At 44.7% G+C, this 17,825-nt stretch overlaps 1 protein-coding gene across 6 annotated transcripts in view; it reads right to left on the bottom strand.

Moving 5' to 3' along the window:
* The window catches only part of TYRO3 (TYRO3 protein tyrosine kinase), a 68,706-nt gene that overhangs the window by 16,189 nt on the left and 34,692 nt on the right, over window positions 1-17,825 (bottom strand). For all 6 annotated transcript variants that reach the window (XM_030559533.1, XM_030559534.1, XM_030559535.1 and 3 more), the window contains 9 exons: window positions 17,315-17,492; window positions 16,164-16,306; window positions 14,201-14,345; window positions 7,096-7,225; window positions 6,768-6,868; window positions 5,374-5,469; window positions 2,907-2,987; window positions 1,101-1,193; window positions 138-259 (listed from right to left, as the gene is read on the bottom strand). In XM_030559533.1, coding sequence (XP_030415393.1) covers window positions 138-259; window positions 1,101-1,193; window positions 2,907-2,987; window positions 5,374-5,469; window positions 6,768-6,868; window positions 7,096-7,225; window positions 14,201-14,345; window positions 16,164-16,306; window positions 17,315-17,492 — 1,089 coding nt within the window. The remainder of the gene's footprint in view (window positions 1-137; window positions 260-1,100; window positions 1,194-2,906; window positions 2,988-5,373; window positions 5,470-6,767; window positions 6,869-7,095; window positions 7,226-14,200; window positions 14,346-16,163; window positions 16,307-17,314; window positions 17,493-17,825) is intronic.

Genomic DNA, 17,825 nt, shown 5'->3' with positions numbered 1-17,825 from the left:
CCCGGAGTCACCAGTGAGATCAAAACATTCTAGCCTCTTGCAAGTACCTTTGAGAAATAAAAACCTGCACCAGTGTGAATGTGATCTTCCCAAACCCACCCGCTTCCGGGAGGGGTCATACAAAGAGAAAGACTTACAAAGGGGTTTTCTCCAATCCGGGACATCAGCAGAAAAGCATGGAGGTCTCCGTGCTTCATAAAGGGCAGGATGACCATGGGAATTGGGAGCCGACCTTTAGGACGACTCCGCAGGCTGACTCCTGGGGTGAGAGAGCACACAGCAAAGAGCAGTTTGCAAACAGATCTATCCTCAGCAGGGCGTTACACTTGCCTTTCCCTCTTCTTAACAGTCTAGGGGAAACACCGTCACCCCCATTTCTGGAGGGTTTAATTCCATGTGCCACCCTCCTGCTCAGGGCCTGACTCTATGAGGTGCAGAGACTCCTACCTCAGGGGGAATTGCAGGTGCTCAACACAACTCAGGAGGCACTCAGCTCCTTCCAGGCCTGGGCCCTAAAGTGCCTAGGATCCTTCCAAAGGGGATGGTGACCTGCCCCACAAAGCACTCAGAGTTTTGCTTACATTGATTGCCCCATGTCCCACAATGCCTTAGAGCAAGGCAGGAAATGTCCTGCTGTCTTCTTCCTCACTGTTTAGGAGTTTCTAATCTGATGGATAACAAAGGTTTATTTTTTACCTATTTTTCCACTGACCCATCTAACATATCCCTTTCACAAGCCATTTCTCAGCCAGGACATCTGTGGCTAATGTTGCCGAATGGATTTCCAAAAGCCAAGGAAGAATGAAGAAATGGCTTAAGAGAAATCAATTATAGCTGCATTAAAAATATGTGTGCACGTGCACACATGTCTATAATTACACACACTTCAATTCCCGGTAGACCTGGAAAGGAGCAACATCCACATCCCACAGAATGGGAAGGGCCATTTGAACACTGCGGCCCACCACTTCAGAAGGTGGCTGCATCTCAATGCTGTTGCATAGTCTGCATACGTTTATGTGTATTGTTTATTAAGCAGTTTGGGATCCGGCAAGGCAAGAGGAACTACATTGTGCCATAGAACTCTGCTGCTGGCTCACCAATCAGTTTAGTAACATGTGGGTGGTCAAACTCCTTCATGCAGGCAGCCTCTCGCAGGAATTCTTCAATGTCATTTGAGGTGAAGATATCCGCTGAAAGGCAGAAGCACGAGATTCTTCCTCAGTGACTCAGAGGAGCATTAAGAGACATGATTATCGGAAGCTTGCTTTGTGAGGCATAACACATTGTCTCAGACGCACAATTAGATAACATTTCACAACAAAGCCTAGCCTGCCACATTCTCCTGGGATGTCGGGGGAGAACAGAAGTTAGAACAGGGAGAGAGCCTCAAGCATACATCAGGGACATCTGGTGACTTCATTCTTGGCAGAGCAAAGACCTGTCGATTAGCAGCTCTTTTCTCAGCAACAGCTTTCATTGGAAGCCACAGAAATCATGAGTGGGGCTTAAAGACATGGGAATTAATTAGCTAAAAGGAACTGAATTATAATGGGGCGGGAGCACGAGGTGATAGCCTGGCAGAAGGGATTAAAGATGTTGCCAATGAACTAGATAGTCTGGAATCCTAGTCCAAAATGGGGAGACCATTTAATACATGAGCTTGGTGGCACAAAAGATCAATGCTTTTATATCTCCTAGCAGTATTGCTTCTTTTAATTTGCAGGAACAATGATTTCTTTGGCACCAGCAGCCTTGGAGATCTTGGACCAAATTCAGCAGTGACATTAAAGGGTGTAAAAGTTACTCATTGACCAGTTTCTAATCTGATCACAGCACTATAAATCTGGAGCAGCTTCCTAGATTTTTCTGCTGTTATTCCAGATTGTGAAGTGAGCTAAGGGTTCAGTGCAGCATGTCATTTCCCCTTCCTTTATGTCACTGCTGAATTTGGTGGGAGTTCTTAAGACCTGCTGGGAGATCACATTCAGACCCAGAGGTTTACAAGCTGGTCAGAAAAATGCTTGTAAATGGCAAAGCAGTGTAACTTCCACTAATCTGGCATTCAATAAATGCAAAGTGAGTGTTGTTTACAGTCTTGTATTCAGTGGGGACCAAACTCAGCTCCAAGCATAAGCAAGCATAACTTATGTTTAAGTCAATGGCAGCTGCTCCCATTTACACCACGTCTGACCATGGCTCCAGGAGTGACAGGGATGGCGTGGCGCAAGCTAGTATGTGAGTGAGTGTATGTGAGATAAGGTCTGTTTTATTTTATCTGATTTGTCTGGTAATTGCTTTTCCAGCTACAACCCCACTTCCCAGTCAACATGGAAATTGGGCTTGTTTTGTACGTCCACTGAATGCCAAATAAATGGGCATTCTGCTATTTTGTCACTTACACCTGACACATAACTTACGTTACTATTTACTTCACCACTGAATTTGGCCCAGAGACTTTCATCCATTTACTTCAGGATATATTGGATGGATTTGGCCCTTCATGGCTTCCTGTGTAGGGTCAAGTAGACTTGACAGAATTGTCCATGCCATAGGACTTACTATGGTGCAGAATCAAGGAACTGAGTGGCGTTTTCTGTACTTAGTAGCAATAATATTTCTTATTTGCTTCTGCTGGTGCTCAGAATGTGCTAGGTGCTGTACAAACCATAAGGAGGCATGGTCCCTGCCCTAAAGAGCTTATATGCTTTAAAAGACGAAATAGACAGAGATGACGGGGAAAGAAAAGGGATTAACAAACAAGTGAGGTGGCTCAGTGTGAGCATGTATGATGAAAACAATGTTGACGGACATTTACCAATCAAAATCGAATCCTTCCAAGCCTAAATGTAATCTTTCCAAGTGATTTTATTTTAAGTGTTTCAAGTGGCCCCACTTTCACCCACCTTTCAACATCTTTACTGCAACCTTCTGGAAAGAGCCATCCTCCAGCTTCAGTAGCGCCTCTCTAACCGACCCAAACTCGCCTGTGGAATAACCAGAGCAGGAACTAAGAAGACAGCGCTAGCACAGATGATTCACATCACATTACTCCAGGGATCATGGAAGGAGCAGCTGGGAGCTGAAGAGCTATATAAGAAGTATAGCTACCAGCTCCATTTCTTCTACAGCAGCCTCATGAGCATGTGTGCGCGTGGGAGGCCACAGCAGCATGACCAAGGTAAAGAAAATACCATGACGGAGGTATGCTAGGTAGGGGACAGTTTCAACTGGCAATCCTTTGCTGACTGAGGATGTGCAGAGCTGGAGGGAGGGTCATGGATCACAGCTGAGGAGTATTTCTGGAAAGGGTATATTCCGAGGGGCATGGCTGAATCAGGCTTGGCTGGGGCTGAGGGGTCTCTCAGCTGAAGAACTAAGAAAGCTTTCATCTGAGGAAGCTCTCCAAGGTGACAGCTGTCAGAGATAACAACCCAATGATTATGCCAGTGTGATTCATCAATAAACCAAGACACAATCAGGCCTTATCTCTGCAAATTCAGGGATAAAATCCACTGACTATAGCTGGCCTGACAATCTATTCAAGCACTTACATGTGGACAGGAAGCACATGTCAATCATCAAGGGGGTGTTTGCCCCAGTAAATTTCTCCAGTGGAAACAAGGCCCCAGTGTAGACAAAAGTATGGCTGGCTACACCATGTTAAAGTTGTTTTGGCCTTAAGTGGTTTTAAATTATAACACAGATTTAAAACAAATATAATGTATCAGTTTGCATTAGTTTCAGTCTAGCTTTGGTTTGCCTAATGGAATAAGTTCCAGCTGCTAAATCCACATGATTTCATAACCGCTTATCTTGTAGATGAATGCACTTGGTTTGAGGTATATTGTTTCAGATCGAAATACTGCCAAGTAAACAGGACTGGAGCAAGAGTGAAAAAATGGAGCAAGGTGGTTCTGTCATCTACACCACAAGTGAAAGGACCTGACAGAAGTCAGCTTCTTCCTGCTAGCTTTTCCCAGTGCTGTATGTGGTCATTCCACAATCACAATGCACAATAGAGCAAGTCACAGGACCCAAAGTCGCCGGGGGTAAAAGATGGTTGAAAGCCATCTTTATGGTATCCCTAACAGCAACCAAAGCATGTTACACAGCTGGGGATCACCAGAGTGCAAGGCACTCCACCCACTGCACCCATGTCCTCTCCTACCCCCACAACACCCCTGTGCTGAGAATTGGGGTTGGGGGCCTGGAGCAGATGGTGTGGAACTGGATGCACCAGGCCAATGCCAGCTAAGGATTCTCTCAGACTAAGGGAATGCCCAAGTGTCTTGTTAGGGCAACTTTCTAGCTCATGGAAGCAGTTCAGGAGGGTCAGAGGATCTGGCCAGATGGGTCAACAGTGGGATGATCCTCTGTACCTGTCAATGAAATCCAGACACAACAGAGGCAGGCACATGTTGCTTCCACACCAATTTTACCCAAGTTCTATTGCCGAGCGGCATCAAGATCTGAGCCCTTTTCTTCTGCAGAAAGATCATCCTCCTACCATGAAACTGACTTTCAGAAGCACATTTTTTGGAGGCAGGGGAGGTGAGTGTGTGGGGGGCAGAACAGTCTCACTGGAGCAGGATTGAAGAGAATTGCATTAAAGCTAATCTTAGAAATCTATTGTTTATGTCAAAACGAAAACCAGATCCCTTTTCCATTGCCTATGCCGCCTGATTTCAGTTTCCCTTTGGATTAATTGCCGGCCTTTTGATTAAATGCTTTATGTTTTTCTAGTGATTAATCTGAACTAAAATGCTAAAGCGGAACATCCTCAAATTCTGGTAAAATTCAGATCCAGCTGCAGACTTACCCCTATAATGCTCTAAACCCAAATCCTGCATTCAAACTGCCCCAGACTGAGAACATTTGAATCTGGATCCATATAATTTTTTTGGTCTTGAGTTGTTTTTTTTGTTTGTTTGTTTTGTAAAGTACCTCATATTCTCTGTGCTGTCTTATTTCGTTTAAGACTCTAAAGCATATTGGAATACAATTTTTATAGAACTCCTTCCATACCCTTTAGTTGCACTATACACATTTGTAAGTTGATGGGATGGCTGAAATTTAAACAAATATTCCTTAGCTTAAAACACCTGGGAAGTTTGCATAAGTCTTGTGACCTGATTAAAAAACTCTTAACAGCTGTAGTGTAGATGCAGCCTAATCACATCCCCATAACAAAGCCAAAGCCTTGAATTGTTTTAACCCAGGAGATGGTTAGTGCCCACCTAAACTACAACGTTTAACACGATCAAGGGACAAATGGGTTGTAACCGCTCCCGCTGATTTGGTGATGGTTGAAATAGATGGGGCATTAATCAGAGTGTATTAGGTCTTGTTCAGGTTTTGGTACAGACTCACCCTTGCCTAGTATCCTTCCCAGAGTGAACTGCTGTTCCTGGATTAGAACATCCTTGAGTTTGGTCTTCAGCTCATCACTGATCCCTAAACTGTCCACTGGAAAAATGAAGGAAGGATCAAAAGAGAGATGCATAACAAAAGGTTCTATGAGAACATGCAGTGAGTCCAGCCCTTTAGAACACTCCCATAATCCAGCCCTTCAGTCCTGCTCCCACATTATATGTTGGTGACCTGGGAAAAGGGAGAGCTCCTCCCACATCCTTAAGCCTCATGCAAGACAAGAAGCCAATAACTTTCAGGCACATGAAAATTGGTCTTTCAGTGCCAAAGAGGCAGTGATGGAAATGCTATGAAACACTGCTTTCGGGGAACCCCAAAAGCAAGTGGGATACAAGAGTACAGTAAATAACACTGAGGAACCAGACTTGCATCAGTTTCCCAGAGGGTGTTTGGGACCTCAGCTCGTATAAATCAGCCTATCTCCACCAGTTTACAATGGTTGAGGATCTGACCCTTAGCTGTTATTACACACAGTACAAGTCTCCCTGTGCCTGATGAGGATGGATAAGATAATACCCAATACATGATGGGCATTAAGGCAATAGAGCAATTTCTGACTCCACAAGAACAGACTCAAAGGAATGTGTTGCAACCATCCCAGTCCAGCAATGCAGCACCACTCCAAGGAATCACCCCTTTGCACCCTTTTGAGCTTGGAGCACATTAGTGGAAGATGGAATTTCTAATCCTGGATCTGACTCTTGCACAAATCACTTAACTGTGACTCACTGCCTCATCTGTAAACAGCAGCCTAATATTTCTTCCTTTCTGCATACTGATTAATTAGTTCATGTTTGTACCACATTTTGAGGGGCTATTTTTAATGCTACAGACTGTTCTATTATTATTATTAGGACAGATTGATCTCCCTTACACCACTGACATTAAATTCAATGGAGTCATACCAGTGTAACACTGGTGCAGGGGAGTGGCGAATCAGACCCATTGAGCTTTGCACTGTAGTATGGAATGATAGCAGCCAGAAGATGTTCTCTTAATGTAAACTCAAATGCTAGAAGCTATGTAACTAAGTAGGCTAACACACTAGCCTTTCACCTCCAACATGGTGGCCTAAACCTAGACTCCTGTGGACAGTCCATCCCTACTGACAGCCTTTTCCCAGAGCTGGATTAGATAAAGGTTTAGCATTTAATAGCTATGAGAACGGTGTAGGGAAACATGCTCAGCACCTGCTCACACTGCGTCTGGAGCCTCATTCAAGTTAATCCCAGTTTTTGATCCTAAAGAGTGAGTTTTAGGGAAAGGTGAGCGAGACCAAGATATACATGTGAATGGGACTTGTTGGAAAGAGTCACTCAGACCATTTTACCTACATGTTGCCTCAATCTGCTCTGGGCCTTCCCTGTTGAAAGACCTGGCTGCTCTGAAATGGACCACTGGCTCTCCCCTGCCGATCACCGTGCCAAAGACATGTCTAGGAGGCAAACAGAAGCACAAAGTTACAATGGACAGGCCATTCCGTGCTACAGGGGTATCTCCGCCCAAATCTATCAGACAATGTAATAGCTCCAAACAAGGAGCAGAAATGTTCAATCTGCCACAAGTCTTCAGTATAAAAAACAGTGAATGAAAAACCTAGTGGAGAGGGAGCTGAAGACCACCATCTCCAGCATCCATAACCATGAAAATAATCTATCTTACCCAAACCGAGTTTCTTTTCTTCTTTTTCGAAGGAGAATGAGTGCCAGGGCAACAGCTGTAACCAGGGCAGTGAGAATGCCCAAAGCCACAGGGACCCAGGATGTCCCATAGGGCAATTGTCTCTGGCCATCTAGGTGGAAGATAAGACACTGTTTAGAAAGTAGGAGACCACTGATGCTTGACAAACAAAAGCTGAATTAATCCACCTCACCAAGATATTTTTCCTCTACAAGTTAATAGAACAATCTTGCTGAACTTTGTGTTGATATGATTCCCCAAGGCACACAGAGACTTGGCTTAAGCAACTACTCAACTGATCATCTAAAACCTGGTTGCTTAACTGAGATGAACTTCTAGCAAAGGTGGAGCAGACTTGTATCATGTGGGTGGACTCTATTCTTAGTTACACCCGTGGCAATTAAGTAAATGAAGTTGTTCCAGATTACCCTATTGAAAATGAGATCAGAATTTCATTCAGAATGTATTGGGATGGATTCTGAAGAGAAGAGGTTGCTTAACAAGGGTAGTCTCATGTACAGGTTTCATTCTGTTTTATCTCTGAAGTGAGTAGTCTTGTCCAGGCCAAGATATCTATACATGACACCAAGCATACCTCACAGGCTTAGTGGCCTTCTGAAAGACAGTGGAGGAGCTGGGCATTAACTGTGACTGATGTTTTTTGTAAGCGAAACGGAGTAAGATGATTTTTTGAAAGTCCACCATGAGTCTATTCTTGGAGGAAACTAATCATAACATTGGTTCTAGCTTCTGTTTTGACAGTGCTCTTTGCTGCATGCTGTCCAGCAAAGGATGGATATGAACCCATTTCTGACTGAGAGCTGCCTCCAGAATATCTTTGTGAATATACTTGGGGAAGTGGTGAGGCCAAAGTACAGGCCCTATATTGCAAATGTCCCTAGCCACAGGAGAACCTTAGAACCTGCTTGTTCAGGAAGTGTATGGAGCAATGGAGTGACTTCAGCAACAAGATATGAGTGCTGATATATGGTCTCTAAATATCCATTGCTGTCTCAATTGGAATTGTGATATTTTTACTAATTTATTCCAGTTCTTCAAATCCAGAATAACCTTAATGCTTCTCAACTATTTGGGAGTGGGAGAAGAATGTGGAACAGGTCCCTGGCATCTCTCCAGCCTTGGGACTGGCTTCATAAACTCCATCATCTGACTGTGGCTTTACCAGGTTCTGGGAGAGGGAGGTTGAGGGGAATGATCCGCGAGGAGTCTGAGGAATTTTATGGAATTCTTGCTGACTACTTCAGTCACCATTGGTTGAAAAAAGTAGCAGTCCAATGGGCTGAGAATAGGAGGAACCTCTCTTCATGGGACCCACCTGCTCTGATGGGTACCGGGGGAAGAGAGTCCGGCATTCTTATAGCTGATGGATCCTTGTCTGGTGAGGGCGTTTCTGGGCCTTCTGTATCGGTTGAATTGTATACCCCTGGTGTGGAATTTTTAATGGCGTGAAGAATAATTAATGTAACAAACTGGGGAAATGTAAGGAGACAGCGTAAACTCCTGAGCTGGAATAAATCCAGGAAACTGAGGCTAATACCCCTATGCTTGTATAAAAGCTATCAGAGCTTTAGTTGCACTGGTGTAAACGGAGATTTGCTGTCCATTTATCAGCACTCACATCTTCTTAATCACCTTCAGACCATCTCTGGAACCTAATGATAATGCCACATTGAGACAAAGGAGGGCAGTTCACAGCTCTCTCAAAGCTATTGTTTCAGTCTGTTTGAAGGCATCACTTTGGGTCACGTGCAGAAAGTCTCCTTCAAAACCAGAAAGGCTAGAAACTTCCTTCCTTTTTTGTTTTGTTTTTGTTTTTTAAAGGAAAACTAAATTCTACAGAAACTTCTAGGATGAGCAGAGACATACTGGAATGGTGAACCACCATGTACCAGCCCTGTCTGACTTCTGTGCATGATGGAAGGGATTAGTGCTGCAGAGTGACCATCCCCTTAGCTCTAACCCCTCATGAACCAAGTAGTGTCAACTGCACAATTTATCCATAGGGTTGAAGGGAAGGGAAGTGCGTGTCCTAGAGCTACTGGACCCCACTCCAGTTGTTCCCATTTACATCCCTTCTTCCTGTTGAACTAGAGGGAAGCATTGCAGCCTGAGTAAAGATAGCAAGAGTTGTCTCCTCACCAGAGGTGGCGCATGTGGAGGGGGCATGCGGGGTCATGTCACCCTAGATTTGCTACTTGGCTTGTACTGAGCATGTTCACACAGACTGAGCATGCTCAGTAACACCGCTGAAGCTGGCTGCTCTGACTCCTCCCACCCTAATATTGGCTGGCACGGATTGTGTCAGCTCCTCACTCTGCAGCCCATGTCTCTGTCTGTGGAAGGTGTCTTACTGACAGTACTGTGTGAGGCAGAATTATATATTTGCTAACGTGCGCATTTAGATGCATTCTGGTGTTATGAGAGCACTGGTTTTTATTAGCTTTGCAGTTCTTTCACCCCAAGGATGTACAAAGAGTACATCCTAAGGGTCCCCCTGAGAACATGATCATAAACATTAGAGATAGAAAACCTATTAGATCATTCTGCCCATGTCTCTGCAGAATTTGTGTCAGGTGCTTCTATCAAAGCAAGAGATTCCTATGTGTAGAAAGCAGAGCTCCAACTGGCTCTCTGCCATATGACACGATTCAAAGTTTTTATAAGCTTAGCCGCCCCTAGCACAGCCCAGGGAGATGTTAATGACCCACTCTTGGCATTTTGCACACAGAGCACCCACGCAAAGTGTATCCAGTGCCAACTAGCTATTTTTGGAAAGTCAGCCGCTTTTCTTTTCTCAAAGGCACAGCCTGGAACAAAATGACATTAGTTCTGCAGTTCTATAGTTTAGGGCCTGTCAGCATTTCTATAAATAACCATATTTCCCTGCTTTTGTGCCCTTGGTCATGGGCCAACTCTCGGCCATAACAAGCATAAGTCCAGAGATTTTTTTTTAAAAAAAGAAATTTTTGAGACAAAAACAAACAAAAACCTGTTTTGTTCTTTTATAGTGATCTTATTCCAATTTAAAAGGACATCATCCCCTGGAAATCTAGTCAGCGAATGAGAATGGGCTAAACACTGCTTCAGGCACAACACCTGCCCCAGAGGCCCCTGCCAGTTTCAGTGATTTTCCAGTCACATTTTCCAGTTCTTGAAGGTGATTTTCTCGTTGTGGCTGCCCTGGGAAAGACACGCAGGGGACGCTACCTAACACTCACCCTGTGCGGGGAGCCAGCCCTTCAGTCCCACCTAAGCCCTATGTTGAAGGCCTAGGCGCCAATCCTGTCATGACCGCTGCGTGGCACAGATGACCACCACTGCTGACCTCGCTGCAAGCATGGGGCTTTAGAGGGCTACGTGGCTGACTTAATCATCAAAAGCATCATTAGCAGCAACAGAGAGGGCGGTAGTTGGTGAAACCTGGCTGGGCTCTCCCCACCACTCCCCCCATACCTCAGTCCACCCTCTCACCCAGAGCACCAGGTCTCATGCTTCTCCCACAAACCTTAGTCACATGGGCGGGGGAAGAAAGAAACCACAAGTGAAGTTGGCCCTTTGAGAGCAAAGAGCCTCCTCTCCCCAACAGGAGCTGGGAGCAGCAACAGCAATTCTGAAGCTTTTGGAACCTTCAGGGAGACTCTCCCCACCACCTCACATCCTGATGCTGGACATTTTTCTTCCCTTCTGGTTTGTTGTTTTCTTCATCTCCCGGCTCCAACACATTGTGAGTCTCTGCCCTCCATCGGTCCCCCTACATACTGCCCTTTCTTTTCCCACACCTAGGCCCCTATTAACCCCTCCCTTACCCATTCCCCAGCTCACACCAGGGTATATCATTAAAACAAGACAAAATAAATCCCAAACCAAATGGAAAAAATAAACATGGTGCAAACAGGACACGTGCCACCCATCTTCCTGGCAGCACTGCTTTCATCCTTCATCCAAAAGCCAAATACAAGCTCCTCTATCTGGAACTCATGTCACAGACCTGGCAAAATCTGGATTCATGCGAGGACATGGAACTGCAACTGCTTTAGTGGCACTAATGGATGATCTCCTCCTGTCAGTGGACAGAAGCAGATATCCATTCTCATTCTCCTGGACCTCTCTGCAGCATTCAATGCTTTTAACAATAAGATTGTGCTGTCTTGCATGAGAGAGTTGGTAGGGGTCCAAAGTAATGTACAAAATTAGTCCGAGTCCTTCTGGAGGGACATACCCGAAGAGTAGTGATGGAAAACTGCACTTCCATCACTTGTGAAGAACTTGGAATCTCACAAGGATCAATTCTCTTCTCTGCTCCTTTTCACCATCTGCATGCAGCCATTAGGTGAATGGTTCAGATGATACAGACTCAAATGCCAGCAATATGCAGATGACACACAACTCTACCTATCCTTCACCATATCTCTACCTATCCTTTACCACATACAACCACACTGCTACTGCCACGGTGGACCAGTGCTTGGATGAGATCATCTCATGGATGAAGAACAGCTGGTTGAAGTGGAACCTGAGCAAGACACAGGTGATGCTGGTCAGAAGAGGAAAGTGCTTTGAAAATTTTGCATCCACAGTGCAGGCTCCACAAAATTGGCCAGTTTAGTTGGTAGTTTAGGAGTACTCTTGGATTCCTCACAGATGCTAAGCACTCACATAGCAGCATCTGTGCATAACACTTTCTATCTTCTCCAGTTGGCTCGGAGACTCTATCACATCCTGATGAACCATGACTTGGCCTCAATTATTCACACCTTCATCACCTCTCAGCTGCACTACAGCTATCTGATATATCTGGGCACAAAGCCTTCAGCATTTAGGAAACGCCAGCTAGTACAGAATGCTGCAGCGCATCTCCTCAGCGACACAGGCTTCTTCAGATCTGTATTCCGTTCTCCACACTGGTTTCCCACAGAATTTCAAATCAAGTTCAAGGTCTTGGTCCTTATTTTCAAGGAGCTTCATAGCTTGGGCCCAGTTTCTGAAAGACCACCTGGAGTTCTGGGATAAAGACTGTGGTTGACAATTTCACTTCTCTGGCCCAGTAAAACTCTCAATAATAAGGGTAAAGCTCATCTATGTAGGAGACAGAACTTTCTTGGGGGCCACCTCAGGACGATGGAATGAACTCCCCCAAGAACTAAGTGTAAGTTGCATTTCTTTGACCTTGTCTTCTCTACTATAAATACATTGCAACATGTATATTTTAAAAACAAAAACACCCGCTCCCCCAATTCCTACCAAGATAAGATGCTCCACAGCACACATTTCTCCCCTGGTTGAGAGAATGAGAGGACAAACAACTCATGACAGATGTTAGTCATGCTGCTTAATGCATGACTAGAAGGAGCTCAGATGCTATGGTCAGGAGCGCAATCTAAGAACTTATATAAAATAGAATAGAAATCCTGATCACTTGTATATATGCCACATTCTTTCCTCCTGACCTTTGTCTGTCTTGTCTATTTAGACTGTAAGGCTCAGATTTTGAAAGGTATTTTTTGGGCTTTGCTCGGTCAACATTGCAAGACCCAAGTGATTTAGACAGCTAAGTCCCACTTCCAAAAGTGAAGGCATTTAGGAGTCTAAATCTCATTGAAAATCAGTGGGGCCCCAATTCTGATTTGCAAATAAATAAATAAATAAATAATATCATCATCATCATCATCAAGCATGGAAGGCCATATGTCATCAGAATCAGTATGGAACGAGGGATGGGAGAGGTAGGATTTCCCTTGGAATTCAGGATTTGCCCCAATGTTATTAGTCTGTTACTTTCATGACCGCCAGAGCTACACAATTCATTGTATTTTTAAATGAAACCCAGCCAAGAGTTGATTTTTAATGCAGGAAATGAACTATAAAAAGTGACACTGAAACAGCATACGGGGTAAGGGTCAGTAAAAACTACCACATTCAAAGCAAACACAGTAAAAAATAATTCACAAGGATGAAATAGGGCCTGAGTGCCCACTGCCCTGCACCTCCAAAATAATTTATGTGAAATGCAACACAGCGGAAAAGTGCTTCCATATCTCAGCTTCAGTGTTTTGCAGCCCTTTTGCACTCACTGGGGTAGATTCTCCCCTGCATTCAGACTGAGGGCCTTTGCCTAGGAGTAGAGGATCACACATGGTGAAAGCAAATGGAGAGGACAGGTCTATCAGTTATTATTAGGCAATATAGCCAGGGACACAACCCCATGCTCTGAATGTCCCTAAACCTCTGGCTGCCAAAGCCTGGAACTGGGCAACAGGGGACGGATCTCTCGAAATTGCCCTGTTTTGTTCATTCCCTTTGATGCACCTGGCTCTGGCCACTGTTGGACGACAGGAGACTGGGCGAGATGGACCACTGATCTGACCCAGCATGGTCATTGTGCCCGAGCTTTCTCCCAGTTGCACCACTGTAACTCCACAGTACCATGTCCTCAGCTGGTATAAACTGGCATCGCTCCATTCCACTGACATGCTGGTGTATACTAGCTGCAGGCCTGGCCCACTGACTCCAGTGAAATAACCCCCGATTTACTCCAGTATAAGGACGTGTCTACATGCAGGGTTGCTCCAGTTTAATATAAGGTGTGATTTTAAACTGATTTAGTTAAGTCTGTGCAAAAGGCTGTGTGGGGACTCGATTTAAACCTGGATGATTTTGGTTTAAACTAAACCCAGAGAAGAGACTCCACATGGGGGACTGCACTGCTTTCACTAAATCAGGGCAAATGTGTGTGGACACAGCCTAAGCGAGAAGAGAATGAGGCCCTGGCCTTTATCTCTTGAATTGTATCTCCCTCCTCCCTCCATGAGCTACCCACTGCGGCATCAGCTAAAGAAGACAGAGCAGGTGGGAATTGTTCTGCTCATGCCAGATCTTTAAAGGGTATTTAAATTCTGTTTTCTTCAATGAAATGTACTGTGTATGTAGCCATGCTGCCTGGTCAGCTGTGTGCACTGAAAGGCACTGGGCCAGCGAGATATGGTGGTACCAGCAGCAAGTGCTGTTTCCCACCTTATGAGAGAACATTGCCAGAGCAAAAATAAACTCAAATCATCCTGCTACTCACCTACAACCTCCTGGGCAGCAACCACTAAGGCATCACTCCAGGGTCCACAGCCAGCGGCGTTCAGTAAGCACACTCGGATTATAAGGTCTTTCTGGGGATTCCATGTCGTAAGATTGGCTTTTGTCTCTTGCACTGTCATTTCCCCCTGAAAGCAGACAAGAACAAGTAGTAAACTGTACTCAAAGGAATCAGGGGAAAACTGTGCTTTTTTTATTATTATTAAAATAGATCATTGTGTCCAGATATTAGAGCAAGTCCTGGAGTCAGGACTCCTGGGTTCGCCTCCTGTTTCTGTCACTGACTGGCTGTTTGACCTTAGGTTTCATCTCCTCTGTGTTCTAGCTTCCCCATCTCTAAAATGGCTAACACTAATATCATTCTAGCTCATAAGAATGTTGCGAGGCTTAATTAATGAATGCTTTGAGGTCTTCAGATGAAAGTGGCTACAGAAATGTATTCTTCTGTCCTTTTCGAATACACAGTTCCTCCTGCTTCAAAGACATACAGCTGCTGTAACACGCTGCAAAGCCACTGCCAGTTTAATCAGAAAAATTAATTCCATTTGTTTTAATGTGTTGCCAAATTCCAATCACAATCCAGCATCCATAGCCAAGTTTCACTGAGGAGGACATGCCCAAGATATTTGCTATAATTTTTAAGATAATTTTTACATGCATCACTTAGAATAGAGCCTTGAATCTTTTTGGCTACCAATATTGGGCCTGATTTTCCTCTCCCACTGATATAATTCAGGAAGAATTCCACCAAAGTCAGTGGACCTGTACTGGTGTGAAATTGATGCATGTGTGATTCCCTCCCTTTGTCCATTATTGCAGGCTTGCTCATCATTACGGAGTCACTGCCAAAGCATTTGTATGGAAGTGGGAAACCCCCATAAAGAATCACATAAATTTCAAAAGCAGATACCAGGGATATTCAAACTTAGGGTCCAGACCCTTGGCAGTTCCCTTTAAACTCCCTTAATCACTGAATGAAATAAAGGATTTTAAACCCCTTTCACGTAATTTGCAGTTGTTAATACTACTGTATCACTGGCAACCAGAAAAATAAACAAGCCCCAGAAAATAGAAGGCCCAGATCCAACACACTGGCTAAACTGCTTGGTGTAGGACATTAAGAGGGCAAGGGGGGTGGTTTTCCTTCATGCGTCTCTGATGCAGGGAGCAGCTGAGAACTGGTTTAGGCCTCAATGTGCATCAGAGTTCAGGGCTGCGCTAAGTTACTCTGGCCTTCTAGAGGTAGTTATGCTGCTGGGGATCACTAGTGCCCAGTGCATTCAGCCATGCACTGGCATATGCTGTCGGGGGGCAAGTGGGGAGAGGAGGGCTTGTAGGGGTGATAAGAATCCCCAGCTGTCTCGGTAGAAAAGCTCTGGGGTGCAAAGTGGACATAGTGGGGGCCCAAGGAAATGTGGAAATATGGACATTGTAATCATACTTTGCACTTACACATCACTTTCCATTTTCAAATGCTTCAGGACTTGATTCTCCAGTGCCCTGTACCCATTGCTGTGATAGCTAAGCACAGTCCATCTTACATATAAGAAGTGTTCAATCCAAGGGACTGCTTGCCTTGCGATGCAGCCACTGTGTGTGATTATGCATGCATGGGCGCACGCACACACACCCCTGATACTACAGATTTTGAACACCCAGAACTCCCATTAATTTCAAGTGACTGTGTTCACGGATTTACTGATGGTATTTAATTGATATGAATGGGAAAATGCAGAATTTGGCCAGATCCTCAGCTGGTGTAAATCAGAGGAGCTCTGCTGAGACCAAGGGAGCAATGCTGATTTACACCAGCTGAGGATCCAACCCAGCGACAACAGCACACAGGACAGGCAGCGTGGTCTAGAAGACTCAATTTGAACATTACATAACTCTGTCCTGAAGGAGTCACCGTCAATCTCCCCAGGGTTGATGTCTGGATATGCTACCTGCGTGACATTATCCTGACTCCACTCCAGCCTGTATCCCAGTAGATTTTCTTTCAGCATGTCCAGAGCCACTCCTTCCCACTCCAGAACCAGGCTAGTGTCTCTCTGGATCACATGGATGTTTTGTGGAGTGCTGCCTGGAGCTGGAGACAAAGGATGATACCCAGTCAATTGCACTGCAGAACAAGAACTTCTGTCCCCCAAGGCGCAGGAGTCACCAAAAGGCTCAGCTCACCCGCTCTCAGAGGAAAATCCAAAGGAGAGAGAACGGGGAGAAAAATAAAAGTCTCTGCAAGGTTCTTTTCTCTACGTTTGCTTTCAATTCTTCCATTGGGCAGTTTGGGGTTTGCCCCAACCTCCTCACTCCTACAGAAGAAGCAGGGGGTTAGCCCACTCTCCCTTTCAGATCTCTACCCTACCCCCCACTCTTAAGGGTCAAATGGCTCTCAGAGATCCACCAGAGCACAGGCACATGCAAACAGTAGCCCTATGCCTACACACTGGCTCAACATATCTTCCACCAGCACAAAGGGAACTCCACAAGAAAGCTGTTAAGCCTGCTAGGCCTGCCCAGCTAATACAGCTATGAGGAGAGGGGGTGAGTTAGTTTCCATTCTGTTTTGCCCATCAGTGTTGCCAGCCATTTTCCAACTGCAGAATTTTTATTACTGGGGATGATGTAAGAAGCAGAATGAATGGGCCAAATTCATCCCTGGTGTGATTCCATGAACTTACACCAGCAATGAGTCACCAGATGTACCTTTGGCCCTGTATACTGATTTTATTTTCAGATCCTAAGCGGGGTTTGTAGCTTTTACATTTGACTTATAAACTTGCATATATGATCTGGAAACTAGTGGGTGAGAATAAATATGGAACCATCTCCCCAAAATATCCTGTTTACAATCATTTTTCTGACAATAGCATCACTCACAGTAAGACAAATAATAGGAGCAGGACTTTAGGAGACTTCAGAGTGGATTCCCAAAAGGATGACCTATAGGTTCCTTGTCTTTCTGACTCAGTGAGGAGTTCAATGAAATTTATCAATGGTTTGTCCCGAGCTTCTCCCCCCACCCCCGATCAGAACAGACTCGTTATATAGTAACACTTCTTTTAACTTTTCCAACCTCTGTCTGACATCTGCTTACCTATCTCTAGGGTCTGAAAATAAACCCAGTCTGTGAAAGGGGAGGTGCCCATCTCATTAGTGCACTGAAGCCGCACACTATAATTAGTGGAGTGCTTTAATCCTGGTAAACCACAGGTAAAAGGAGGGACAGGGACAACTTCTGTAGAGCCTTCGTGATCTTCGGGTGACTCAGAAACCTGTTTTATGAGGAAAAGCAGGCAGATATATTAGGATAAACAGAGTGAACAACAAGACCATGCTGTACAATGGGGCATTTGTTTCATGCAAATGGCTAATTTCTGAACCAGTTCAGGACCAAGTAGCAACAAATGCTGAATCAGCAGTATAATACCGTATTCAAAGGGATGCTGTCAAATTAAAAATCATGGGCCATCCCTTCCACTGACTTCAATGCAAGTACAATGATTTATCCCACCTGATGCTCTGGCCCCACATTTAAAAATGTTTCCTCACCTGCATTACAAATCACAATTGGATTATTAAAAGTGAAAGGCATTTTTAAAATGGAA

The sequence above is a fragment of the Gopherus evgoodei genome, chromosome 4 (genome assembly GCF_007399415.2).
Source record: "Gopherus evgoodei ecotype Sinaloan lineage chromosome 4, rGopEvg1_v1.p, whole genome shotgun sequence".
Lineage (NCBI taxonomy): Eukaryota > Metazoa > Chordata > Testudines > Testudinidae > Gopherus > Gopherus evgoodei.
Note: the sequence above shows the minus strand (reverse complement) of the source record. Positions and strands in the feature narration are given on the sequence as shown.